We start from the raw sequence: 27,203 nt of genomic DNA on the forward strand, positions 1-27,203 counted from the left end.
ACACACACACACACACACACACGCACGCACACACACACACGCACGGCATGCATGCCATCACAGTCAGCAAGGACAATGGCCTCCTTGCACCAGTCACAGACTACAAGGAGAGGACATGGGTAGATAGAACAGGCAGGGTTTATTGTCAAATTATGTCTCTAATTGACTGTCAATGTCCTAGAACCCAAGCTCTCACGATCCTGTTTGACTGGTAGAAAATTGAGATGTACACACGTTGATCTCCTGCCTGAACCCACACTGAGTACCTTTGGGCATGGGAACCATGACTGTAACTGCACAGCTCTCTGGGTCCTATGCTGGAGGAAGCTGAGCCTTTGCAAGAGGAGCAGGGTGCTGAGATGGGAGCAAGCGGCTGGGTGACAGCATTCAGGGGTTTCTGCGATGTCTGTGTCTGTGTGGCCGTCAGAATCTGTAGGAGCTGGACGGCTAGAAATGCAGAGGAGTCCTGAAGGTTCTCCACACCAGGTTCAAGTAACGGAATGCAAGGGCTATCCCTGAGCAGGAGAAATATATATAGTAAGGCTGGAGTTGGGGAGGACAGAGAGAGGCTGAGGCTGCACCTATGGAGGATCCAGAGCTACTTGGACCACAGTGGCATCCTCCTCCCCTCCTCCCCTCCCCTCCCCCTTCTCCCCCTCCCTATGGATGTATGAGAAGAGGCTCAGGGAGGCAACATGCATGGTCATTGGCAGTGATCAAGGCCCCACACAATCCTTCGCTGCCACCTGAGACCACCCACCAAGCCACACCACCTATTCTCATCAGACTGCAGCTCCCTGATTTCACAAACAGCCCTTGAGACTCAGAGAAAGAGGAGGACAAGCTAAGAAGACAGCTTCCAGTGGTTGCTCTGAACCCACAGCATGGCCACAGTAACACCATGCTCTAGTGCTGTGATACAGAAAGCCAGGCATGTGGGCAGTGGTCACCACAGCAGCCAGTGAGCTTTCCCTGGCTCTCATGTCAGGCTGCCGATGGGAAGAAGCATCCCAGGTGGGGAAGAGCTGCCTGCGGTACCTCCTGGAGGAAACCGACATCACCCATCCTGAGACAGTTTTCAGGAGACCTCAAGCAAGAAGAGAGAGTCTACAGGGACCAAGCTTCAAAGGAACAAGACAGCTGGAGACGAAGGACCGTTTCCCCCTAAGTTTTCCATTCTTGTGGTCTGGCTGGGCCTGCTACCTCACTGCAGTGAGAGCCACACTCTGTCCTTCAGGTCGTTTTGCCTAAGATGTCGACAAGTATTTTCTTACCATGCTCATTAGTTGAAACTTCAAGAAGGCAAATCAAGGTCCCAAGCCTCAAAGGTCTCAAAGCATGGGTGGGCAGGTTTCCAGCATGAGGCAAAACAAAGCATGAGCTCTGAGAGGGAAAGGCTATGTGAGGAGCACGGGTGTGCGCGCGTGCATGTGCGTGCGGGTGTGTGTGTGTGCGTGTTTGTGTTGTGTGTGTGTGTGTGTGTGTGGTGTGTGTGTGTGTGTTTCATTGTTCAAAACATGGAGAGTGGGGGGAGGGGCAGGGTTCTTGGCTCACCACCTCTCTTCCTCTGAGACTCTTATAATTCTTCATTTTATCCGCAATGCAACCCATCCTAGCAGCCAGGGCTTAGTGCAGACCCCAAAGGTTAGAGGTACAGTGCCTGGAGGCTAAGGGGGTGCCCCCACCTACCCATACTTATAGCTAGAATGGCTACAAGTGTGGGGAGTGCTCCGACCGTCAACTAGGGGTTCAGCAGAAGGGCTGGAACATCGAGGAAGGTGCTACACTTGCAGCCATAGTTCTTATCTCAGACATTACAACCAGGGCGAGCCAGAGAACCAGTTTGGCTCATGACTCTCCTACCCTGTCTGTGTTCACCAACCAGGATTCTCCCTGAGCTGCTATCCAGGGCTCTTGGCTCTCTTGCCTGAAATTATCAATGGTAAGAGTAAGGCATGGCTGAAGTCTGTTTCCTGCCTTACCACCCTGGGAGCAAGGTCTCCCTGAATCAGGCTGCTCTATCCTGCTCACGCCCTTAGTGAGATAGGCATGCTTGGTTTTAGTGCTGTCCGTGGCTTCTTCCTGCTCACTGTAGGAAGCGGTTGCCCAGAACAGTAGGAAATCACGATATACCTGTCTGCCCAGTGAAAACCAGGATTCTGACCATGGGAAGGAGGGAGCAGCAGGATGGTTTGCTGAGCACCTATAGGGAGGATGGAGGGTAAAGTGTGTTAGGAGGTGTCGCGACCATCCCTTGCCCAGTGGCAGGGGTGCAAACAAAAGCTGGTAATCCTGGCAGGGGCTTAACAGTGAGCATTCTGTTGTGCCTCAGAGGGAGCCCCAGTTCCCAAGCGCGCTCTCTCTCTCTCTCTCTCTCTCTCTCTCTCTCTCTCTCTCTCTCTCTCTCTCTCTCTCCTCACGTCCAGGCCCTGTCTCTGAAAGATGCAGAGAAGAACCTGTTGAGCAAGGAGCTCTCTGGAGCCCACCTGGAGCTGGAACGGGCCAGGCAGGAGGCCCAGAACCAGCAAGTGCAAGCCGAGGTGAGCCCCACTGACAGTTCCCAGCACAGGACCAGACAACTGCCTAGTCATGTATAGCCTACAAGACCTGGCAGAGCCCCCAGAATAGCCCCTTTCTGTCTGGCCCTGGAATTATATTCCCCTCTTTGTGTCTTCATGAGTTTTGTGTCCCTCTGGCGTCTCCAAATTTCCTGCTGGAAAAAGCTACTGTCTCATCGGTGGGAATAGCCACGTGATTATGGCTGCCTGTGCCCCAGTCTCTGCTTGTGGTGGCTACGGGCACTGAACCTGGTGCTGCCGGGAGTCAGAGCTGATCGAGACTGACAAGTTGGGTCATACACTGGGTAGCAACAGCTAGGGGAGGAATAGACCCAGGCCTATGTCCCTTTCTTCCGATCCACACAGCAAGAGCCTTGCCTGTCTGTGCTCAAAGTAATTCTAGTAAAGCCAATTGTGGGCAGGCATTGACCTACTCCTGTCTCACTGGTGGAGATGGCCTTTAAATGAGGAGCTAAGACTGTCCCTGTGGCCAGCCTTTGGCTCTTAGACAGCTGTTCTGTTGCCCATGTGGCCAGTGAGAGCAGACTACCCAGTGCAGTGGGAGGCAGGTGTGTGGAGGTGACAAACCCTTGGGGAGGGTGTCCTGGTGATGCTGTTGGAAGAAGGCAGGGGCTGATCCCCAGTGCTGTGTAGTAGGAAATGGTGTGACAAATTAGGTGTGACTCCCCCCAATACACATACTCTGACCACCCCTATCACAGAATGCAACAATCTAAGGGGATGTACCCCTGGCTCCCCTCTGTTCTATCTCCTCTCTCCCCCAGTGCCTCACCAGGGCTGGACAGCACTTTATGGCACAGCCTGGAGTGGTCCTCAGTCTGTGGCTACACGCTTCTTAACATGCTTACCAGTCCCTACCCTATGGGTAGGAAAGTGTCCTGAGACCCTGGAAGCTGCCATCTCCTGCTCACAGACTGGCCTCTGCAGGAGCCAACACTAGCTTCTGGAACCTTCTCTCATGCTGGCTAAGCCTCCCCCTGGGCTAGGGACCAGGCCTTCTAGCCAGCACAGCTCCTCGGGGAGCTCATTAAGGGTTCTTTTGCCACCTCAGCTTAGAAAATGGAAATTAAAACCCACTGAGAGAGGGGAAGTGCAGCCAAGGAACCCCAGCTGTGGGGCGACATGGCACTGAGCCACTGATGGGTGGAGGGGCCCCCAGGCCTGAGTCATCACTGCCTCCAGGAGCTGGTCCCCAAGATTCACAAGGAACCACAATCTCACTGAGCTAGCAGTTCTGGACTATGTGGGCACAGAGCCATGACCTGGCCATCCTAGGTGCCGACTGAGAAGAAGGAGACCAGGGACCAAGGACCAGAGCAAACGGTGGGGCTGATGGAAGTCTATATACAGCAGTAACCCCAGATGATGGCCTGCAGAGTGCAGGTGTGGGAGTGGTGTCTCCATAGTGCTGGTGCCTCTCTGGACCACTGTGGGTTCTGGAGGGCACCACCGATAAGCCAGCTGTTCTGACTAGATAGTTCTGTCCCCAGTCTGGCTCAGTAGCCTAACAAGGGGGATGAGTGTTTTCTCCCAAATACTGAGGACCTTGGAGTCCCAGCAAAGAACCACGTGAGACCTAGGATCAGCCCCCCCCCAGGGTGAGTGTGCATGCAAGCGCCAAGGAGGGCAGGATCTCTTCACTTGCTAAGCAGGTGCTTCTGTCCCCTCTCCACATAAAATGGACTGAAAAGGAATGTTAGGCCAAAAGGGATACCTGGGCCCCTGAGCTAGGCCATGCCCACTTGCTTGCCACAGTCATTGTCTGGGAATCCCAGGAGAAAAGCAAAGACTCATGGGCAACACAAGCTCTCTGGTATGGGAACTTCTCAGAGCAGTCATCCCCATATGCTTGCCCCAAGGCCTGGCAGTCAGGCCTCAAACCAGCTTCCCATACACCCAGTGGTCTCTCCATCCCCAGGCTACCATTTCCACCATGACCAAAGAGCTGAGAACCCTCCAGGTCCAGTTCGAAGAGGCCATCTCCACCCACCAGAGAGAAGCTGAAACTCTGAGAGAGAAGCTCCGAGAGATAGCAGCCGAGCGAAGCAGCGTGAGGAGGGAGGTGAGGTGGTCTCTCGAGGAGAGGGAGGAGGCTGCTGAGAGGGGAGGGATGCAGGAGAAGGGAGAGCACCCCAGGAAGAGACAAATGACTGCCCCATTTGGTCTGGCAGCCAGATGCATCTCTCAGAGTGGTAAAATGGCACCTGGTTCCTGGCATCAGCTGGGGAAAGCCCACCCTGGCCTAATAGAAGGTACTATTTCTAGCCCAAAGTCTAGTCTTCAAAAGAACTGGGCCTGACAGAGCAGAACCACTGCTGAGAGAAGGCAAGGCTGCCGTAGTTTGCTTCAAGTCCAAATCATGGCTGCCACCGGTCCTGGCTCACCTCAGAAAGACCCCAGAGTACCTCACCTGTATTCCTGTTGGGGTAGTTGGAGGCTGGCTACCCAGGGAGGCTAGCCATGGACAATTGATCAGAACCACACAGCACAGGCTCCAGGGCCTCCACAGCCTATCCTTACCTTTGTGCAGTTCAGAGTCTGGGACTCAGATACAGGGAGTTGTCATTGTATGGCATTATAGCCCCCTCCCAAAGGGGCTAATGTCGTCTGAGAGGCCACTGTGACACAGGGGTAGGGGGTTCGAGCTGAGAAACCTGTCCACCTAAGGAGCCCCTAGGGAGTTAGGCTCTGCCTGCACACAAGGCCTCGACTCCTTATCAGATGAAGTAAAGTTGATGGAAGCTGAGTTTAGGGAACTCGGGGCAGAAAGGCAGGAGGGGGATGGTGGTGGGATTTTCAGGGATGGTGGTGGACCCTGATGCTCGCACAGGGGCTCCAGGAGCCACATGATCATGACAGGGTGAGGGGCCAGAGGAGGCTACGGCTAGGCCAGGGGGGGCGGGCAGCCGGCCGGCAGATGGAAAGGTGTTTCTGAGAACTTCTGACAGGACTTGGGGGCGCCTGGGAGAGGCAAGGGCAGGAGGGTGTGTGGACTGAGCTGGAGGGGGGCGTCAGCCAGAACCCAGGTGGAGTCCGTGGGGACAAAGCAGCCTCACAACTCCTGGGCCGTATGCCAAGGCTGGCAGGCAGGGCAGCTGGCCTGGTGTGGTGAGGAGAGGGCTCTCCCTCCCCAAGCACACCCCAAGGGGCCGGCCAAGAGCCCGGGAGAGGAAGAGAGCATGACTGAACATGACAGGCTGTTTACATTGGCCCCAAAGAGACAGAGTTCCTTCCAACAGATTTCAAAGTCAAGCCTGGTCAGCGGCCACATGGAGAAGCAAAGTGCGATTTCAAAACTGGGGGGCAGAGAGGGAAGGATCTGGAGAGGGGGAGCCCCGTTCACTCTGGTGAGATGAAGGATGTAAGCCTCATGGCAAGGTCATCTTCAGTAAGGAAGCCCCCCCAGAAAGTGATAAGGGGTGATGGTGATGGAATCTGAGAAGATGGGGGACCAGGTGGAAAAGAAATGATTGCAGAAAGAGGTGAGGGGAAGAATGTCCCAGGTGCTGGGCTGGCTCGGAATTTCCCCACTCTCAACTGGAGGACTTTGCAAACCTTCTTGGGATTCTCACACATGCAAATATGCATACACATGTAAACCTTCATGTTGATGCCTCTCATCTGTGTGCACGCTTAAGATGTACATTTATGGATACATATACATACTAAGTGGTGTGTGCATGCTAAATAATACATATACATACGCCCCATGTATTCACATACATACATGCGGGAGTCACATATGAAAGCCCATAAGGACATGGCAAAGACGTACAGATGTGCATGTAGATGAACAGCAAGCACACATGCGTATTTAGAAGCACATCTGTTATACACGTGTAAACAGACAATCACACGCATGCACACGCATCCCTTGGGTGTGCACCAAAGCACCCGTGAATACCTTCACTCGGGTATGCATGCATGCGTGCACACACAGGCTCCTCCCCTGCTTGCCTTGCTGCCCTGATCCCTGCAGAGTTGCCTCCCTGCAAGAAATTTCAAAAGGGACTGTTTATACAACTTCTAGTAAAGAAATAATTATTATAATCACATTAAGCGATTTGGCTGTAAAATTCCTGCAAAGGGGATGGATGTCCTCAGGAGGGGGTGGGCGGGGGTGCTGGACAGTGGGGGAGGAGGTGGCCTGGCAGCAGGGGGCCCTTCCCCCATTTGTTTTGCTTATTTTCATCTCCCCTGCTCCGGGAAATGAGTGCAGCTCCTTGGATGATGGACAAGCCCTTTCCCTGGTCCTTGACCTTCTGGGTGAATTCTGCTGAGTTCAGCGGAAAATGCTCTGCACGGTTGTGGCTCCCACATGTGGGGGGTGGGAGGGGAGCAGTGGGGAGGCCCTGGCCCTTCCCAAAAACAGAACAACAATAACAGCGGGCGGACTCTGGAGCCAGGCCGGCCGGGGGCCTGGACAATGTCCCGTGAAAACAGCCAGCAAAGAGGGGTTTGCTTTTGGCAAACCAGCCACTCAGCACCACTGAGTTCTTGTGGCTTCCTCTCTCAGCATGTCCCCGCTGGCTTCCTCCACCTCCTCCCCAGGGACACTTGAGAGCCAGGATGGAGCCTTCTCTGAGGCTTCTAGTCAGAGTTGTAGGTTGGGACTTAGAGGCCTCAGCAAGTCTGTACCCCATAGCTTAGGAGTTGAGAGGGGACTGCCCCTCCTCCAGATCCATCTCCCCAGAGATGCCTCGTTCCTGGGACAGGAAACCAAGTTTTGGTACCCACTGCAGTGTGTAGAAACTATCCTTGCTTCCAGCATGATAGGGTGGCTCATCCTGTGAGCTATGGGCCAGCCAGCAGGATGGAACTTATACCCGTGGCCTTTTGCCTTCCCCAGGTCAGCTCACAGAGGGACTAAGTGGCCTCCCTCAAGTTTAAGGGCATCCATGTTCCTATGGGTTAAGCCTTGCCTTAAACTTAAAGCCACTTACTTCAGCAGCAGAGCATTCTGGCCTGAGAGGCCCTGAGCCTGCTGGAGAGTTTGGAGGGCATGGATGTCTGAGGTCTCACTCCCCTATCTCCCACACACGTAGGAGAAGATGAGGAGGTTCGAGCTGAGAACTATACAGTTGTTGGTGCTAAGCACCAGGCTGCTGACCAACTACCTACATAGTTAGCCAAAAGGAGGAGCAGGTCCTAGGTTAGGGGGTAGGAGGGGCTATCAATAATGGCCCTTTCTGATGTGTGGACAGTCATTCCCCAAGTAGACCTTACTGCCCACCTATCAACATCCCGGATCTCTTCAGAGTGAACATGGGGTAGAGCTAGGCCAGAAGGGGTCAGGCTTTCTGGGCCCTGCATCCCAGGGATCTGTTTTCTTTTTCAAGTGCTGGATGACCCAGGAGTACCCAGTCAGAGCCAGAATCCTGTACTCCCTCAGGTTCCTGGAGCAGCTTCCCGTGCAGCCACAGCCCACGGTCCTCAGCTCATGGTCACTAGAACATATTCTTCCCTTAGGCTGAGGGGCTGCAGGCACAGCTGAACGTGGCTCATGAGAGGCTGGCTGAACTGCGTCAAGAACTTCAGGACAGTGAAGAGAGTCGTGAGGGGCTACGCAGGGAGGCCTTGGAGGCTCGCCGGGCACTGGACGATGAGGTTCAAGAGAAGGACGTACTACAACATTCCAACACTGAGTTGCGGGCCACCATCCACAGGGCTGAGCAAGAGAAAGCCAGGTATGACAGTTACCCCATAGAGTAGTAATGGGGGAGCCTGCAGCCCTGCTATTCAGCCATGCTATGGTGACAGGGCAGGGCAGCCTATGAACTGGGCCAGAAAAACAGTAAAGGCAAACTTTGGTTTTAAGTGCCTGTAGATGAATGCCAACCTATGTGGCGAGGCTAGGGACCAGGCCAACCTGTTCCTGTCCTTAAGGAGTTCCCATCTAGCAGGCCTAACAGGCCAGGGAGCCGAAATTCCTGTGAGTGACCCAGAAAGCTAGGCTTTTTGTGTGGCCTCTGGAGGTGTTGGTAGTGAGGGCGAGACAAAGAGAAGCTGAGAGGGGGAAGGGAACGAAGCCCACACTTCTGGCCACTAAGGTTCAGATAGACTCTGAGCCAATGGTAACTGGAGCCCTCCAGGGTTGTCTTGGGGCATCATGTAGTGTGTAGCACACAGGGACAAGCAGGTCCCCAGGGATCTCTGGGCCCAGGGTCCAGCCAGCCTGTGGTCTGCTCAGTTTTAAGAGGTCCAATGAGGAGCAGGAGCAGAAGCTGCTGTTACTTCAAGAGGCCCAAGTGGCAGCTCAGAAGGAAGCCTGTGAGCTGAGGACCAGGCTGCAAGGGTTGGAACGGGCACAGAGGGATACCTGTCGGAAGCTCCAGGAGCACCACAGACAGGTGAGGGAACCCCCCCCGTCCAGGCTCTACAACCCACCACATACCTGCCCTGTCCTCTCAGTTCCTGCCTCACAGCCATCCTGGGTGTCAGTTTCGAACCCCTTCCCATTTTGTGGAGCGACATGGGTCAGAGCCACTCCCCTAGTCAGAGCCATAACTAACTCAAAGCTACCTCCCATACTCCCCGGGCAACGCCCTACACAGAGAGGAGTCCTGGGTGTATGTCTGCAGAGTAGGAGAGGTTGGGTCCCAAGCCCTCTACCCAGAACTGACGTCCCTTGAATAGAGACAGTTCCTGAACGGAAGACATGTGAGAAGAGGCAGAGGCCATTGGGGCTTCTGGGTCCCTGACCCCGCAGCCCTGCTCCTAGGTAAGGACGCTGGAAGCTGAGAACCAGAGGAAGAGGCAGGAAGTGAGTGAGCTGCAGGCCCAGGTCTCTAGGGATGCACAGCGTCGGCGCAAGGACATGCAGGAGACACTAGAACTGCAGCGACAAGTCGCCGAGGCCCAGGCTGCCCGTGACAGTGTTCAGAAGGAGGTAGGAAAGCTTTTTGTCCCCCTTAGGGGGAACACGGAGTTCTGGGACCAAGACAAGGCCCATGGGGACACCTATGGGGGAGGCGGGAGGCAGTGAGCATGATGGGAGGTGTTCCTGTGATAACCTAACTGTGTGAAGCAAGAGGCAGGTGAAGGGGATCTGAGGGCAGGGGGATGGGTACAGCTGTGACCTCAGTTTCCCCAGATTTGTTCTTGAAGCCAGATTGTGCCCAGGTACTGGGTAGAGTTCCAGGCAGGAGCCAGGTAGAGAGGCTTCGAGACACTGAATTAATGCCTTGCCTGTCCTCGTCACACATGCCCAACCCCTGCACAGATGTCCCCATGCCCTTGGCTCACACAGCCCCTGTGCTGGATCCTGAGACACGACGCTCAGCCACAACCAGGACTGTAGTTCAGTGTATTAAAGGTACTGCACGCCGCCAAGGAACAGAGGGGCCTTTCTGAGCTCAGCAGTCGCCAGCTCTCAGACACAAACTGCACGCCTGGCTGTCATGCCTAGAATGTGGGGGCTTAGCTCCCGAGCCCATATGACCCGGAATGACCTCAGCCGCACACCTCCTTCTGTGAATAAGGTCATTGTCAGGCTGCAGCCACCCAGAAAGGGAGACGAGGCCAGGCCCCTCTGCTCTCTCAGTGGGAGAGAGCAGGCTGTCTTTCCCTCGTCCCCGAAGCCAGTACATCCCCTGTTGACACATGCACAAGTATGCAGGGTACAGACATTGTCCCACAGCGAGAAATATAACAAAGCACATGCTGGCCATGAGTAGACTGTGCAGCAGCAGATGAAGAACTGAGCTGGGCCCTCGTAGGAGAGGGCAAACAGTCTATGGCCCTAAGTAGCTGAGGCTTTGCAGACAGCCAACAGAGCCTTCTGCTGCTAAAGGATAAGCCACCATGCTGAGGGACAGTCCCCATCTGACTTAGGTATATCTACCTGCTAAACACATTAGGAAGCAGATTAGGGACATTAGGTGGGGTCCCTTCCACCCATAACCTACCTTGGGATGATCCTCAGAGCTGTCAAAGGATATACTGAACAGGGTCTTCCCACTGGCCTGGCTATGTCTCTGGTCAGCCAGCTTAGATATCAGAAGCCTGTGTCTGAGCCCCAACGTCCTTCCTCCAGGTTCTAGAGCTACAGCACAAGCTGGCAGAAGTAGAGGCTGCAGGGGAGGCCAGGGCAAAGCAGCTGGAGGGGCATCTTTGTGAGAGCCAGAGGGCTGAGCAGACCCTGCAGGCCGAGCTGCGCAGAACCACCAGGAAGCTACAACAGGCCAGTAACCAGGCTGACAGCCTTCAGAGCAACCTGGACAATGCCCATAGCCAAGTCCACATCTTAGAACAGGAGCTGGCCAAGACTGAGGGTGTTAGGCGTAATGCAGAAGCCCAGCTGGGCCGGCTGTGGTCCACACTCTGCAGTGGCCTAGGCCAAAGTCAGAACCTCTTGGCCTCTCCAAAGAGGCCCCATTCTCCCACAACAGGTAAGAGTTTTCTACTCTGTTTTATGCCCAACCCAAGCAACCCAACTTCTCCCTAGGCCTCATGACCCACATAATAAGGGGGCTGGACCAGTCCTAACAACTTTAGGAGTCTGTGCTCTCAGCTCTCAGCTCTAAAGGCAGAGCTACAGAAAGGAGCGCAGGATATCTATGTGTCTGTCTCTACCTACATTCCCTCAGCTCTCGCCTCCTGCAGGCATCACCCAGACTCGTCATGGACGGCAAAGGGCCAGTCCCCCTACTAGATCCTACTCTCCTGCCCGATGGCCCTCGCCTGTACCTGTAGATCCTAATTCAGAGGTCATCGATGTGGCCTTTGTAAGGGATGCCCTGAGGGACCTGGTGCAAAAGCTTCTCGAGGCCCAGCAGGAACGGGTAAGGTGGGATTAAGCTCTACCAAACCCTTCCAAAGACGGAACTCTGGGAGGCACAGAGGTGTTCAGTCACTTACTCAAGACTGCTGTTCACCCTTCTGACCATCCCTGGCCCGCTGAGACCCTGGAAAGTGCACAGTGGTCATTTTTCAAACTGTGGTGATAAATGCCAGGCATGGCTCCACTTCTCAAACCCAATTACCTCACACGGCACAGGGCCACGCCATCCTTCAGAGTAAGCAGCAAATGCTGTGGGGCTTACCCTGCTGAACCAGTCCTTGGGCAGAGGACACCTGGCCAGGCCACCTGAGTGTCCCCTACAGTCTCTCACATGGGGACACTCTCCCCTATGGCTCACTGATGCCTGTGGTCCCAAGACTCCACCAGGGACACAGTAACTGTCTCCTTATGACTACTTAGGGAACAGACTGAGAACCACCGAGTCCACAGGGGCTGTCCTCTTCTCTCTGAGCTCCCTCTTCCCCAGTGCTAGACCTGGCTGGGGACAGGGTTCTTAGCTCTAACCCTTGGCCTACTGCTCCAGCCTCCTGTAGGTGCCCCGGCAGCTCCCTACCCTGTGTCTAAGGTCTTAGGTTCTTCAGGTCTTGCCCTTTCTCCAGCCTCTGTGCTGTCATGGGCTAGTGTGGAAGTTCAGCCACCCACTATAACTAATCCTTCCCTGTAGCTTTGTGGCCCCCTTCAGCCCACAACCCTGCCCCATATGCTATGGGCTCGCTAGTAAATATCCTGTCCCCTCCCTCTTGCCTGCCATACCACCCTGCTGAGTTTGTTCTTTCTGCCTAGGACAACTCTGGCACTCAGGTGGCCAGCCTGAGCAGCCAGCTGAGCGAGGCAGAGAGGGAACGCGTCCACCTACAGAACCGTGTGGAGCAGCTACAGAGGGACCTAGCGGATGCAGAGGAAGGTGAGCCCCCTCCTTCCTATGAGGGAGCCCTTCCATGTCCCTTCCCTGCCCACTTTTAGTTTTAGACCTCAGGAGGGCTCTAGGGTAGGTCTGGGACTGTGCCCGACCTCCCAGGATGGCTCAGTGCCACCGTTCTCAGTGGTGTCCTCCCATTAGAGGGGTGGGCTCCAGCGACCTCTGGAGCCTGCTGGATCTGCCCATCCTCCACCTCCTGTAGTTCCCCCTCAGGCCAGCTGCAGAAGTGCCTTCTATTTGGCCCCTTCCCCTCCAGAAAGCCACACGACTCCCTTGTCACCTTCTGAGAGAGGCCCTTGGCCTGGTTCTCCCCCAACTATTTTAAACTCAACCCCCGCCCCTTAAAAAGGCACTACCCAGAGTCCAGAAAAAGAAGAAGGGAAAGATGGCAGGCAGAGAGAGCAGGGCAGACACAGGGATCAGTGACCCAAGGTCAGAAGGTCAAACCCAGGACCATGCCCCCTACTCCTAATGAGATGGGGACCCTCTCCCATCCCTGCACCCAGGTGACACTTGCCTTGACTCACTGAGTCTACTTGCAGTGGGTGAACTGGTACAGGGCAGTGAAAATGGCAGTTACCCCATAGATCTGCCTAGCGTAGGAGCCTCAAGCCACACCTGCTTCCCCCACAGCCCAGCGCAGGGCCGAGAGTGCACTGCACAGTGCCCAGGCAGCTCGGGACCTGCAGAAGGAGGCACTCCAGAGGTTGGAAGCAGAGCATCTGACAAGCACACGGGCTGCCCGCCAGGAGAGGAGAAGGCTGCAGGTGGGACCCCTGGGAGCTCTCTACAGACAAACTAAATGATCATCATGGTCACCAGAACACGGGCCTTGGGCCTACCCCAGCAGGGTTACCTTTGAGGTGGTCCTAGATCTTACTGTACAGACTGGTAAAACTGAGATCTATGGGAACGGAGCTGACAAGGGCTGGCTGAGCTAGTGCTGGGTTCCAGGTCCTAGCTTTGAGATCCTCACAAGACACTTGCTATTGCCCTGGGCCTTCTTTTCACTCTGTATCACTCAGACACAAAGGGGTTAGTGTGGGACTCAAGTATGTATTTATTTCTGTGTTGGGTAGCTTCTAGAGTTCAATTTTCGGTGAGGACCTGGGGCGTAGGAACCCTGGAGAAGGAGCAGCCAGGCCATAGCACAGAACCTGACTCTGGCCTCCCTCTGCCCTTTCAGTAAAGGACATTACCACAGGCCAAAGGTGTAGTCATGCATTGAACGCTGAGCTTCCTCTGGGCAGAGGAGTGACTCCAGAGGGCAGCTGAGGCCTTCCAAATGTTCCAGGCAGACCCAGATGTGTAGAGAAGAGCACATCCAGCTGGAAGGCCTCCCCCAAGTATCAGGAAAACCCCGGAGCCTATTGCTAGAAGGATAAAGTTGGCAACTATAGGTGGGAATGCGGTGGTGGGGTAAAAACTACAGGTCACTTGTCCCCAAGTGACAATGTGAATGGCTGCCTTTGGGCATCATGGGTATCACAGACTTCTATCTAAGCTTCATCTGAAGAGGCAAATACCGGGTCAAACTGGTCACTAACCCCACCAGGCCTATACTCCCTCTCTCCGTGCTGGGATCATGGAGAGAGTCTAGCCACCCTCAGAGGCCTCTACACAGAAGTTGGTCTAGGCCTCCGGCCTATGAGGGGGTTTCATGCAGAGAATGGAAGGCAGAAGACAGAGCTATATATGGAAGCAGCTGCCTCGTCTGCCCATGAGCTTTATGAGAAGAAAAGTTTCAGAAAGACCCTCAAAGCCCAGCTGCTGTGGAGGGTGCATGGAAAGATGTGGCTTTGATGGATACTGACAGGATCCATGGCCTTCTTGGGAGATGGGGGATGTGAGAAGTCAGGGGGTGGCCTACTGTATTGTTTTACCTGTATGTTAACTTGTGTGTGTTTTCTGTGAACAATCCAAGCACAGCTTAAGAATAGCTTATCAGTCTGGGATTATTCATTTGGAAGTGGACTTTCTAAACCTTTACAGAGATTGCAGTACTGCCAATGTGATGTCTTTCCTGAATTCCCTGGGCCAGGAGCACAGTGTTGACATCTCCCTCCCTCCCCCACCCCCGATTTATTTATTTTATTTATATGAGTACACTGTAACTGTTTTCCATGATACCCCAGAAAAGAGCATCGGATCCCATTACAGATGGTTGTGAGCCATCATGTGGTTGCTGGGAATTGAACTCAGGACCTCTGGAAGAGTAGTCCATGCTCTTAACCACTGAGCCAACTCTCCACCTCTCCTATTTGTCACTACCAACTATTTCTATGGATTTTCAACATAGATTCAACAACATCCTCCTCCTGATGTAGTGTTCCCATGTAAGTCAGCGTACGGTGGAGAATGGCTGTGGTTCCAGTTCAGTGCTTTGTCCTTAACCCCGCCAGACCCAAGGCTGACGGTGACCCATACTGCACCTCATATGTGCAGCTGAGCATTTCCCTTCTTCCCTCTATGTTCACGTCCACCTGGCTTGGGTTTCTAGCCTTCCTTGCCTTTTCAGGGTGGCTACCCCTTTGGCCAGAGCCATGGTGATGAGGTACGGTTTCCCCAAGGATTGCATCCATGCTCACTTCTCTGAACTTGAACTCGTGTTTTCCTTGAACTCATGCTTCCTTGTCCATGAAAAGAGTTCATGCTTTGTTTCCCCTTCTCCCTCCAGCCTCCTCCGAGGCCATCTCAAGGGTGACTGTTGATGGCTGTGCTCAAGGGTCCTTTCACTGCTGGGCTAGGTCCACTTTCCATGTCCCAGGGATCTTGTCTTTTTCCTCTATGGCTGCTTCTGCCTGTGTCTTTGCACTGAGGATCTGTTCCTGAATCTCCTCTAGCCTAACTTCAGGGAGGCTGCCTGTCATCACAAGCCACACTTGTGCGATGAGTTTCTATGTTCATACCTACCACAGACCAGGGCTTTCTTCCCGCTGCCCACCATAGCCTGTACTGGGCCAACTTTGCAGCTTGGGACCATGAACCTCAGGTCACAGAAAAGGTTCTCTTCTCTGAATGCCACTCTTCTGTGATTTTTTTTTCTTTGCATGTCTTTGAAGAGGGATACTCTGGTATTGTTGGAAGTTAGAGCCAGGAAAGAACCAGTAGAAACTTTATGGACCCTGTCCTGACATCAAAGGCTCCAGGGGAAGAAAGACAGAAAAAGGTTCCAGGGCCGCCTGGTGTGAGGAACCATGATGGCCAGCATCGGGGTAGTTATCCGCTCCTTCCAAAGACCCTCTGTCTGGAATAAAGAGACAGAGGCCAGGTTTCCCAGGGACAGAACTGTAGAGGAGCTCTAGGCTTGCCAGTGTGGGGTCCAGAGGGGCATAGTCCAGGGGCACCTCATCCATTGGAGTCAGGGTCCCTGGGCTTTGAAGATCTGCCCTTGGACCTGCCCCAGCCATCCCTGAGGTGACATCCATCCATATGAAGACTTCAATGAAGACTTCATGTTGATGATTTTTATGGAAGTCTTGTAAAACCTATCAATATTATGCCATCTTTTCCTCATAATCCTAGCAAAATTCTATCTGTTCCTGACCAGCTGGAGGCCTGAGGAACATGGCTACTCTTACAGCTTCCTAGTGCCCCCTTGCTACAGCTGGCTACTTGCCAAGCCCCCACAGGGCTGGCCTGGTGCCCCTCCCGGTTCTGCCAAACCTAGGGCATATTCCAAAGCAAGCCCTGCATTTTATACGACTTATTTCACTTTCAGGGACTGACCCCACCCCCCCACCCCCTTTGGTTCACATAAGCCAATGTGTTTGTCAAGAAAAAGTTAATTAAAAACGTATTTTTCTAATTAAATGGTAGGCTGTGCTGTGCAAACAGTACAACTCTTGTTTGAGAGCAACCCCTTCCCGTTGCCAGGGCTACCTTAGGGCCCAGCAGAATGACCGGGCACGCAGGGCTGCCCTGAGAATCTAGAAGAGGAACAGGACACACACGGCTATCCTGGGGGACCCAGCCAAATGACAGAACACACAGGACTACCCCAGGGACCTAGATGTATGTATAACCTTGTCCATAGCTTGAGGACATGCACTTGGATGTATGTGTCTGGATAGCAGAAGAAGCAAGAGTTGTCCCCTTGCTCACACTCCACACCCTAGTGGGGAAGTTACTATGTTCTCTGTAGACTAGCACCTGGTCACAGCCCCAGAGTCCCAGCAGCACCGGAAGAGTCCTTGCCCCCTCTCCCTTCCCCCCATAGCAAGTACATCCTGAACAGCTCCACTGGCTTTACACAGCCACTGCTCTCTCCCTCCTGCTGACCAAAGGAAGCCTCAGGACTCCGCTCCAGGATCAAAGTCTAGACACACCTGGCCTGCCTTGGAGACACATGTTTGCTGGGGCTCACATTGTGGAGGCAAAGCCACAGTTGCTGTCACGTGTTTGCAGCTGTAATTCCTTAACGATGTCATATTTGTTTGGATTTATTTGTGCTAAGAACATTTCATGCTATAAAAAGAATTGTCAAGCTTCCTGTCCTTGTCTATCACTAAAATGATTCAAACTGCCCAGGAATTAGCTTTTTTAGACCCAGTTAACTCCTGTCATGCCCACTGACTCTTCCAATCCTGGCCGGTTTTTGTTTGTCCCTTTCTTGGGTCAGTGTGTCTTTTGGGAGTTAGGCGTGCCAAGAGCCTGTGCATACATCTACTCAACACCCGGAGCCTCATGGACTTACACATATATGTAAATCTGTTACAGGAATGTATGCGCACAGTAGGTCACTGGGTGGAGGAGTGTCTGGAATCTTATATCCAGTGCCCCAAGCGTGGTGGGGCATTTTGTCATTACTGCTCCTGTTGTTCTTAATCTGCCTTGGCCAATGTCAAATAACTTCCATCTCGTCCCTCATTTTTATCTCGTTGACTCACTTCAGTTCTGTCTTTAATAACACCGTCTTCTTCACTGTCCTCTGCTGGCACTTTCCTATGTTTTTAAAGTGGAAAAAATAACCTATGGGTGTCTCAGGTTTCCTAGCTGTGGCTTGGAATGTGACCTGTAGTAGTTTTTGTTTGTTTGTTTGTTTGTTTGGCCAGCTGCTGGCTGGTTAATTTGGTTTCTTTCAGTCATGTAGCCCAGGCTACCCTCAAACTCAGTACATAACTAATGATGACTTTGAACATCTAATTTTCCTGCCTCCACTTCCCAAGTACTTTGTTTACAGGAAAACATCATCATGCCAGGTTTAGTCAGTGCTGGGGATCAAACCCAGGACTCCATGGACTGAGCGACATCCCAAACTCCCCGAAGTTTTGGGTTCAAATTCTCACCCTTTCTTCCATTTTCCCTGGACCCCGTTTGTCTCTCTCTCTTTCTTCCTTCCTTTCTTCCTTCCTTCCTTCCTTCTCTTTCTTTCTTTCTTTCTTTCTTTCTTTCTTTCTTTCTTTCTTTCTTTCTTTCTATGTGTCCCTTGTGCACATGCTCCCTGGAGAGACTGGGTCTGATAGAGAGGACAGTTTGTCTGGGTCAGTTTCATATGGGTCTCTATATCGGTGTGGGCTTGCCAATTGCTTATTGGCTGCATGCTTTAGGTTTAGTTTTGTCTGTTCACAGGGTAGATAATGTTTGAGATGTGCTAACAGAATTTTGAAGGAGGATATTAAACCATGGACAGCATGATCAGACAGGAGGGCTAACACACAATAGACAGTGTATTTGTAACTTCCACATTTGAGGTTGGGTGGTTCCCTAAAGTCCACTGACTGACCAGCTTAGTGGGATAAATGAAGTCTAGGTTCAGTGGGATAACCCTGTCTCAAAATATGTGGAGAAGTTGGAGAGATGGCTCAGGGGATTAAAGTCACGCACTTCTTTTTCAGAGAACCCAGGTATGTAGGGCTGCCAGCACTCATGTGGTGGCTCACAACACTCTGTGACTCCAGTTCTAGGGGATCCAATCAGTGTCCTTTTCTGACCTTTGCAGGCACCGGGCATGCATGTGGTTTGCATACATACATGCAGGGAAACACTCTTACACACAAAATAAAAATAAAAGAAAAAGCCTAAGGTAGAGAATGCTCATGGACAATATACATGCACCTGCACACACACGTGCACAAGCCCATATGTACATGTACGTGCACGCACCTCAACCCCCAACACATGTAAGCCATTAATTAGGGCCCAAAGGACAGGTTTAGGATGCTGATGCTGGAAGCCTGGTCTGTCCTTTTTAATGAAGCCAATGGAGATCCATCCATCCTCTGCTACTACATCAACCACTAACCAGTGCACAGCACATTATCCTTGACCATGTTCATGCCTAGTACAGCCGCACAGACCTGCAGGTTCTCCAGGAGGTGCCATGACTTTCATGTTCTCGTTCTCCCTCCCCTTCTCCCTGGCCTTCGCCCTCCCCCTCCCCCTCCCCCTCTCCCCCCCACCTCCCCCTCTCCCTCCCACCTCCCCCTCTCCCTCCCACCTCCCCCTCTCTCCCTATCCTTCCCTCCCTCCTTCCCTCCCTTATTCTCTCCCTTCCTGCTTCCCTTCCTCCTTCCCTCCCTCCCCCTTCCTAGGAGCAAGTAGACACCCTTCGTCAGGCCCTGGAAGAGAGCAGCAGGCACAACCAGAGCCTTGCAGACAAGGGGAAGCTCCTGGAGCCCCTGCAGCAGGTAAGGGAGCCCCAGGAGGGCAGGGTATATCTGTCACCGGGAGACAATAAATCTGCTCACCATTGCAAGACTGCATCCAAATACCTGATATTTTTTTCACCATAAAAGGAGGCTTAGGCAGATGCCAGAGGCAGGTGTGAAGCCATGCACTGACCCAGACTGCATCCAATTCCCGCGTGACAGGCAGGAAAACTAAGGTTGAGGGGACACCACAGGGAGTCAGAGGGCTGACTTTTTTGCTGCACAGTAGGCGCTTCCAGAAGGAGGAGTTTCCAGAAGGAGGAAGCAAGTGCATAGTTTGCAGGGAAGAGTAGACCATCCTCAGACAGAATGCCTGGCTGTAAGAGGCCAAGGATCCACCATCCCTGGCCCATGTCCAAGCAGCCTCTCTCCACTCAGGTGCATCCGAGGAGCCACAGGGAGCAGGAAGCCTCAGCAACACAGCGGGCAGAGAGGCGCGCCCTGCGAGAGCAAACAACTTCACTGCGCACCGAGCGGGCCCGCCTACAGGGGGAGCTCGCGGCACTGCGCACGCGCCTCAGACAGGTATTTGTTAGGAGGCTTGAAAGATTTCTGGAGGCACAGGGGGAAGGATGCAAGAAGTGGGGGGAAAAAGCAGATGCAAAGAAACGTTGGTCCAGTCAGCTTCAGTGCCTACACTTGACCTGGCAATGGCGTCAAGTTCAGAGCCAGCCCCAAAGCTTCAAGCATCTTGTAGAGACTTAACAAAGTGCCCTACCTTGACTGTCTATGAGGGAAGTGAAGCATCATGGATCGTGTCACCACTCCTGACTTTGTGACCAGCTCTGTCCAAATACTTGGGCCCCTAGGTCCTGTTCACAGGAAACAGCACTCGACATTAAGAATGTTTTGGGCTGTGTCGGGGCAGCAAGTGAGGTGGCCAGTATGGTGTTCTACAAGCCTCCCTCCATGTTCATACATGTCTCCTCTCTGCTCTCTCTCATGGAAAGTGCTTGCTGAGCTTGCATAGAGCTGAGCAGACAGGTCATACAACCCCAGGCAATGGTGATGCTGTGTGGCACTATGGATGGCCACTGCTCAGCACAGGTCAGGGCACAAGACAGAATCTATGCAGCCTGCTGTCTACTATTCTACAAAGAAACGGGAAGGAGCAGGATGCAGCCCATCTAAGCTAGCTAACTTTGCAGAGTTCTGAGCTATCCTGGGCTAGCATGGAGTTCTGATACCCGCATTGCCCTCTCCAAGATAGAAGAGACCCAGGGCAGTGGATCCATAGAAAACAGTCGGGAGGGAGAGGAGGGGAGGAATCTGCCAGGCTGGCCAACCTCATCCCTTGGGACTTTGTCTCCCCCGTTGCAAAGCAAGGAAGCAGAAACACTGGTGTGGAGATGTTGAGGGCACCAGACATGAGACCCAAGGCAGGCTGCCCCTCATAAGGCATTTCTGCTTAACCCCCAACCCAAGCCTGCCCAGGGCACAGTTACCCAGTGGGGGAGGGCCGTTACAAAAGCCACCAACCAGCTTGTCTATACAAGGCTACTTGCCCTCCCACAAAGGGAAAGCGGTATTAGAGGGATAGAGTCACCGGGATCTTGCTGCAGTTGCTGGAGGGAAAGAGGTACTGTCCCCCCTGAGTAGGGGTGGGGAGTAGGGTTATGCCTTCCTGGATATTGCTGGGGCAAGGGAGGTGGCATTGCCTAGGGGCAGCAGAGCAAGCTGTGGGCACAATGCCAGCCCTGGATCCTTGGGGCCCAAGAGAGGGAGGGCAGGAACAGTTAATTAGTTCCAGGAGGTCAGCTGTGAGGGGCCCACAAACCCATAAACCCTTTATTGGTGTCTCAGGAGGGGAAACCCGGATGTGGACATTTATTTATTTTGGATTTCACTTTTCTCTCCTCTTTATAACATGCATTTCTAGCAGCATTACTAGAATTTTTAAAGAAACAGGGTCCCCTTTCCAGTGGAGAGGGCTCTTTGTTTTTCTCAGTCCCGAAGAAGAAAGGTTTTATTTTATTTTTGAAGGCTCAGATCCTGACCCTGTAAGTTTGTCCATGCAAGCAACATCCCAAGGTCTGTGAAAATCTCATGTGGGCTTTAGACCCCAAATGGCAGAGGTAGATCTGCCTAGTACTGAAGGGGGGGGCCGTCATGGCACTTGGACATGACCCCAGGCCAGAAGCAGGCAGGCACAGCAGTGAGCAGACAGGCAGTCCGGCTTAAGAGCAAGGCCTAGAGCTAGTCCTGCCTTGGTGATGGCTAGCCCGGTGAGGCTGTGAAGTGAGGCTCTTCTCACAGTGAGAAGAGCCAGCGTTCCCTTTGTGAGCAGACAGGCTTCTGCTGTTCTCCGAGAGAAAGGATTCCTCATCCATCAGCTGTGTCTTCCTGCAGGGTAACAGGATCCCTGACCTCCCCATGGAAAATACTTATGTCTCCTATAACCTATGGGCTACTCCTCCTTTCCTGTACCCCTCTTGAGGGGGTGAGTGACTAAGAAGTCTCTGTCGCAGAATGGATAGCAAAAACAGCTATGCCACTTTGAGACAGGTTTGTTGGCACTGTGAGAGCAACTACAGCCAAATCTAGGGCTTTGGGTGTGCAGAGGTAGGAGGTCCAGGCTTTGGTTGTGCAGAGGTAGGAGGTCCAGGGCTTTGGGTGTGCATATGTAGGAGGTCCGGGCTTTGGTTGTGCTGAGGTAGGAGGTCCGAGCTTTGGGTGTGCAGAGGTAAGGAGGTCTGGGCTTTGAGTGTGCAGAGGTAGGAGGTCCAGGGCTTTGGGTGTGCAGAGGTAGGAGGTCCGGGCTTTGGGTGTGCAGAGGTAGGAGGTCCTATGCATTGCAAAAAGGCACAGGAGCATGCAGGGCTCAAGAGACCTGAGGGAGTCTTGCAAGGAGTAGGGACATTGGTCTTCAAATGCCACCTCCCTTACCAAGGATCACCACAGGGACTTCTACTGGTCTAAAACAGGGCAGACCCTTGTTCCCACTCCTTAACTCCTACTGGAACCTGGGCAAGGACAGTACCCTTGCCAGCTCCACCAGTTCTCAGGAGATTTGGAGTCCAACCCAGAGCACCCTTGATTCTCCAGAGGGAAGTCTGGCCTGATGTTGTACCTCTACTGGAAAGACCCTGCATGTCACCACAGATCTGTTTCCCTCTCCTTGCAGACAGAGCAGGAGACCCTGAGGAAGGAGGAGGACACAGCGATGCTGGGGGCCAAGAAGGAGCTGCTGCTGCAGTCTCTGAGCAGCCTACACCAGGAAGTAGATGGGGCCTTGCGGCAGAGCCAGCAGCTGCAGGTGAGCTCCCGCCAGTGGAGTTCTTCGATTGGGGATAAACCTAGGGCAGACTCGAATGTCCTGGTCCCCAAGTGGTGGGCCCACGTGTATCTCATGCATGTGAATACCACGTGTGCATACACGCACAGAGAAGGCAGCAGGACAGGTCACTGTCCATGAAGAGTGCCAAGCTGAGATCTAAGACAACAGTGCAGCCCACCATAGATCCCCTTGGAGATCCAGGCAGGACTGGAGTCAGGACTGAGGGCAGTCCTGAGGCCCTCTGTGAGTCAGGCACAGCTCTGCAAAATGGCGTAAGAAGCAGAATGGAGGATCAGGCAGGCCTGGAGGGCAGAGCCATCCATGTCTCCTAGGCCCAGGACTTGACACCAACCTGTGCTCTTTTGAGGCCTCAGTTTCCCTTCCACCATGGCACCCATACACATACACACACACCAGTTGACTACCCTTTAGGGAGGACGGATAATCAACAGTGTTCAATGACCTCAAAGGGAACCTGGGATGCTGTTCACACAGATTTAAGGCCCACTCCAGGGGCCTGTGGCTTGGGCTCCAGCCCAGCAAAACCCTTAGCAGGTGGCCTGGACTCAAAACCTGTGGACTTAATACGTGTGCCAGCTCCAGGTCTGCTGATGGTCCTGGGCCAAGGCCAGCACCCCAGCAGAAAGCAGTGAGGCCAAGACAGGAAGGGCAGCCCCCAAAGATAGGGTGGGGCATCCCACTGGACCCGACCTCAGGATCCCAGCAGCCCTTGGTGCCTGTGTTCTCATTCCAGGCCCAGATGGCGGAGCTGGAACAGGCCCACACCCAGCGGCTCCAAGAGCTGGCTGCCCAGCACCAGCGGGACCTGGCAGCTGAGGCTGAGAGGCTCCATGAGACCCAGCTGCAGGCCACACAGGCTCTGGAGTCCCGTGAGCACATTCACCAGCAGAGAGTAAAGGTCCTGGAAAGGCAGGTAGGGCCAGGAGCACAGGTACCCTGAGCAGGGATGTGTAAGGTAAAAAGGAAGGGCCTCCGTTCCCATGGCAGCCTATGCAGAGGCAACCACATGACCTCTGTTGGAAGCCTTGGCTCCCAGTTTGCTCTGTAATTGGCCCTTTCATGGGAGCCTGCATGGCTCATGTTCGGCTCCATGAGTGGTAGAACATGGGTTCCGGACCACCACTGCCTTGTCTCCAAGACATGATTAGGATAGTCTCTGTCAGACATAGCCATGAGACCAGTTAGTCACCAGGTGATATGCAGAGGCTGCCTGTCGTGTACAGTCAACAGCGGTGGACCCCACTCACACACACTTGTCCGTGGAGTCCCATGGGGGAACGCCGGCATGAGATCAGCTTAGTGGGTTAAGAAATGCATCTGAGGGGTGGGGATTTAGCTCAGTGGTAGAGCGCTTGCCTAGCAAGTGCAAGGCCCTGGGTTCGGTCCCCAGCTCCGAAGAAAAGAAAAAAAAAAAGCATCTGAACACAGAGCCTTGGGTGTGTGCATACACTGCACTCACGCAAGTGTGTGCCTGCATCGAGCCTGTCACTGTTGGACCTCAGGAGCTAGGGCCGCTGTGCAGTACCAGTGCACAACTTTAATCCTAGCACTCAGGAGGCAGAGGCAGGTGGATCTTTGAGCATGGGGCCAGCCTGGTGTACAGAGAGAGTTCCAGGACAGACAAGGCTACATAGAGAAACCCTGTTGCAACAAAACAAAACAAAACAAAACAAAACAAAAACAAAGAAACAAAACCACCTTAGAACCATTGATGGTCAAAATCCTTACTTTAGACAAAGGAAATTGAGATGCAGAGGCAGGAGAAATGTCTGCCTTACCCTCAATTTAGTTTCCCTAACCCACTAGCAATGCTTCTTTTAACTCAGTCAGTTGAGGTACATTCCTGGCCTGAACAGAAAAGAAGCCCTTCACTGTTCCCAGGATGCTCACAGACATTCAAGATAGCAGGCCTAAGCTGATGAGTCCCTTTGTCCGTCCACCTGGTGTTTCTATCCCATGCCTTAGGAGCCATAGACTGCAGCTTCCAGAGCCTTTCCTGACACAACTCTCCATGGCTGTGTTCCTGGGGTCCCTCTCCACCTGACTGAGCCCCTACTCTTTCTCTCTCTCTCTCCAGGTAGCTAGGCTGAAGAAGCAGCTGGACCAGGAAGTGAGGCAGCGGCAGCAACAGGCCCACAGTGACTAGACCTTTCGAGCCAAGCACTACAGTACCTCCCATCATTCCTATGACATGTGGCCTGCACTGACAGCAGGTTCTGGGGGCCATGTTAGGGTTCTATGCTACCGGAGAAACTGGTGCTACAAACACTAGAGGGGCCAAGTTTAACAAACATCGGTGGGCTGTGTGAAGATTTACAAATAGGCAGCCACCAACCAAAGCACACTACGCCCTCCTCGACTCTTCCCAGACTGCAGAGGTCCTGCCTATGGGGACCTCAGCCTCCAGCTGGGCTGGACCACATTGCTGTTTGTTACTCCTCCCTGCTGCAGGGAGCAGGGATGCTGACCACCCCTCAGGTCATACTGGGCCTGGGGCTCCATTTCTAGATTGGACCTGTTACTTGGGCCAGGCACTGGTGGCTGAGCCCTGTCAAACCAGCCCTTCTGCCACAGGCTACATTCCGTGCCCTCAGTTCTGTAAACACAGGGAAACACATGGAAAACATTTCCACCAGCGAGAGCCAAAAACACAATGTCCTGCAATGGCCAGCCACCACACCCCACATCCAGAGGCCACAAAACCTTCCGCATCCAGGAACTGCAGTCCCATCACGGTGGCAGGTGGCTGGAAATGACTCAGATGCAAGCCCGGTGACGTGCGCCACAGGGGTATTGGAGATCTGAAGCTGTTCCAGAATCTCCCATTTCCACACACACACACACACCCAAAAAAATGCTGGAAAATGCCATTGGGCAATCCTTCTCTGGTTGCTATGCAGGCCAAGGCCATTATCAGACCTTGTTCCTGCCTCACCTGTTGGCATCCCTGTGACTTTCTCCTATTTGGTGCTGGTCAGAATGAATTGCCTCCCACCCCCCCACCCCCAATTCTCTTTCGTATTGTAAATGGCGCTTTCTAGCGTCCACAGGCTACCAGGCAACCTGGTAAATTCTTGCCTGCCTGCACCCCAGGTGCAGGTTGTCCCATGGCTTGTGCTTCTGCTAGGACCTCCTGAAGCCTCCTCAAGGACTCTGGCATGGGGCAGGAAAGGCAGGCAGTTCCTGGAACCCATCCAGTCACAGTCATGTAGCTAAAGTCAAGATAGGTGACAGCCCGTCAGTTTACTTCAAGATCACCAGGGACTTAAAAATCAGCCACCCTGTCAGACCTCTGGTTGAACTTAGTAGCTGGTCCCTGCACAGTTGTGGTGGACAGACAGGCCTTACTACCAATGACAGTGTGAAGAAGGACCCTGACACCCAGGCTCTGAAAGGGAGAACACAGAGACCCATTGGCAATGGCTTCCTTGGACAAAGGATAAGTTGGTGGCACAGGGACCCTGATATATGCCCACCTACAGTTTCCAGGTCCCAGCCAACACAGCCTGGCAGAGGAGAGTAGACGGCCTGTCCCACTGAGCCTGAGAAACTGGGACTTCGTAGATAGCCCTTATCTTCCTCCTCCTCTGGTCTGCAGCTCCCCTGTGGAAGTGTTGCACCATCCCCTGGAGGACCCAAGAGCGGTACAGAAACTGGAGATTCCCACAGGAGGCCAGGGGGTTCCTCCACTGCTGGTTCAGGGAGCCCACCTGCAGCATTAATGCCTTCCTCTTCCTGACCTCGCAAGGCTCCCTGGTTTCCCAGGGACATCAATGGGACTGAAGTTGACAGCTGAGGAGGTGTCCTGTAAATATACCTGGAAGCAGGGGGCACACTTAACAAGGACAGGTCTGGATACTTCTCAGCACCAAAATAAAAAACACTGTGACCCGGCCAAGGTGCTTCCAACCAAGGTGCTCCCTAGTGATCCCGCTTTTGCACTGGCTGCTCAGGGGAACATTCCCAGCACAGCGAGGGCTTCTGAGATTGCCACACTCTTGAGTATTTACATCTGTGCAGGAGATATTGTTTTTCCTTATTCAACATAAAGGAATGTATTTGTGTTGAGAAGGGATGATTTCTAAAGAATATATTGCGTTTCTCTAAATATTTTCTAAGGCATGTACACATTGGTATGTGTTATCTGGTGATTACTGCCCTGGGCAGAGTGGTAGTGGTTGTGAAAGGCCTTCACAGAAGTGCTCTGAGACCACAGTTTGCGAGGTGAAGAAACCTTGTAGCTGGGCCAAAATCAGATAGGTAACTAAGTACTGGCAACCAGCGGATCAAATCCAGTACCCCACTCCTCACCCCATGCCGGCCATGCCCCAGCCCACCTGCTCAGTGGAGCTGCAGGCACACACATGCAAACTAAAGTGGATGGAAGGGCACCCCACAGTAGAGGTGAAGCCCAAGGAGGAGCCCAAGGGGTGAACAATTCGGGCTATGCAGGTGGTAGGGGACCTGGTCTTCTGTCTCCTGCTCTTCCCAGAGTTTGAGAAGAATGAGCTCTGATATCTCACTGCTGGAACCGCCCAGTCCCACTTCCAGGGGAGGGCAGGCAGTGTCTCCTTTTGGCCTGCCCCACATGTGGTTCGTGGCCCATATGAAGTCTGACGGATCCCAACATCCATTTGGGAGATCCTAGCTCAGCTCTGCTCTTGAGCCCCCCAATCTGAACAGGTACTCTGGATGTCTGTGAGAGCATGAGAGTGGTCCTCATGTCTGGTCGGGCAATGATAGACTCCCAGGGCCTGGAGTACCACCTACTCCATGTCTGGTTCTGGCTCTAGACTCAGGTATCCAAGGGTTTGACCAGAGCTCCGTTTTGACTAATGCTGGAGCAGGATATAACCAACATGCACTGTTTATCTGAGGTGTCTAAAACGTTAATGTTCTTAAAATGCATCCTGTGTCCTTTGACAATGGAGACAATCTGAGAAATGTCACTGGG

General features: G+C 53.3%; 1 protein-coding gene across 4 annotated transcripts in view; it reads left to right on the forward strand.

Annotated features, from left to right (window-relative positions):
- The window catches only part of Crocc2 (ciliary rootlet coiled-coil, rootletin family member 2), a 61,222-nt gene extending 34,847 nt beyond the window's left edge, over positions 1-26,375 (forward strand). For 2 of the 4 annotated variants that reach the window (XM_039084759.2, XM_063268172.1), the window contains 14 exons: positions 2,427-2,540; positions 4,498-4,641; positions 8,049-8,266; positions 8,770-8,929; positions 9,301-9,468; positions 10,615-10,969; positions 11,184-11,362; positions 12,166-12,286; positions 12,935-13,068; positions 18,835-18,930; positions 19,330-19,476; positions 22,076-22,207; positions 22,983-23,162; positions 24,327-26,375. In XM_039084759.2, coding sequence (XP_038940687.2) covers positions 2,427-2,540; positions 4,498-4,641; positions 8,049-8,266; positions 8,770-8,929; positions 9,301-9,468; positions 10,615-10,969; positions 11,184-11,362; positions 12,166-12,286; positions 12,935-13,068; positions 18,835-18,930; positions 19,330-19,476; positions 22,076-22,207; positions 22,983-23,162; positions 24,327-24,395 — 2,217 coding nt within the window. In that variant the 3' untranslated portion in view covers positions 24,396-26,375. The remainder of the gene's footprint in view (positions 1-2,426; positions 2,541-4,497; positions 4,642-8,048; positions 8,267-8,769; positions 8,930-9,300; positions 9,469-10,614; positions 10,970-11,183; positions 11,363-12,165; positions 12,287-12,934; positions 13,069-18,834; positions 18,931-19,329; positions 19,477-22,075; positions 22,208-22,982; positions 23,163-24,326) is intronic. The other 2 variants (XM_063268171.1, XM_017596918.3) reach the window with 2 other exon arrangements.
- Positions 26,376-27,203: the final 828 nt, after the last annotated feature.

The sequence above is a fragment of the Rattus norvegicus genome, chromosome 9, assembly GCF_036323735.1.
Source record: "Rattus norvegicus strain BN/NHsdMcwi chromosome 9, GRCr8, whole genome shotgun sequence".
NCBI lineage: Eukaryota > Metazoa > Chordata > Mammalia > Rodentia > Muridae > Rattus > Rattus norvegicus.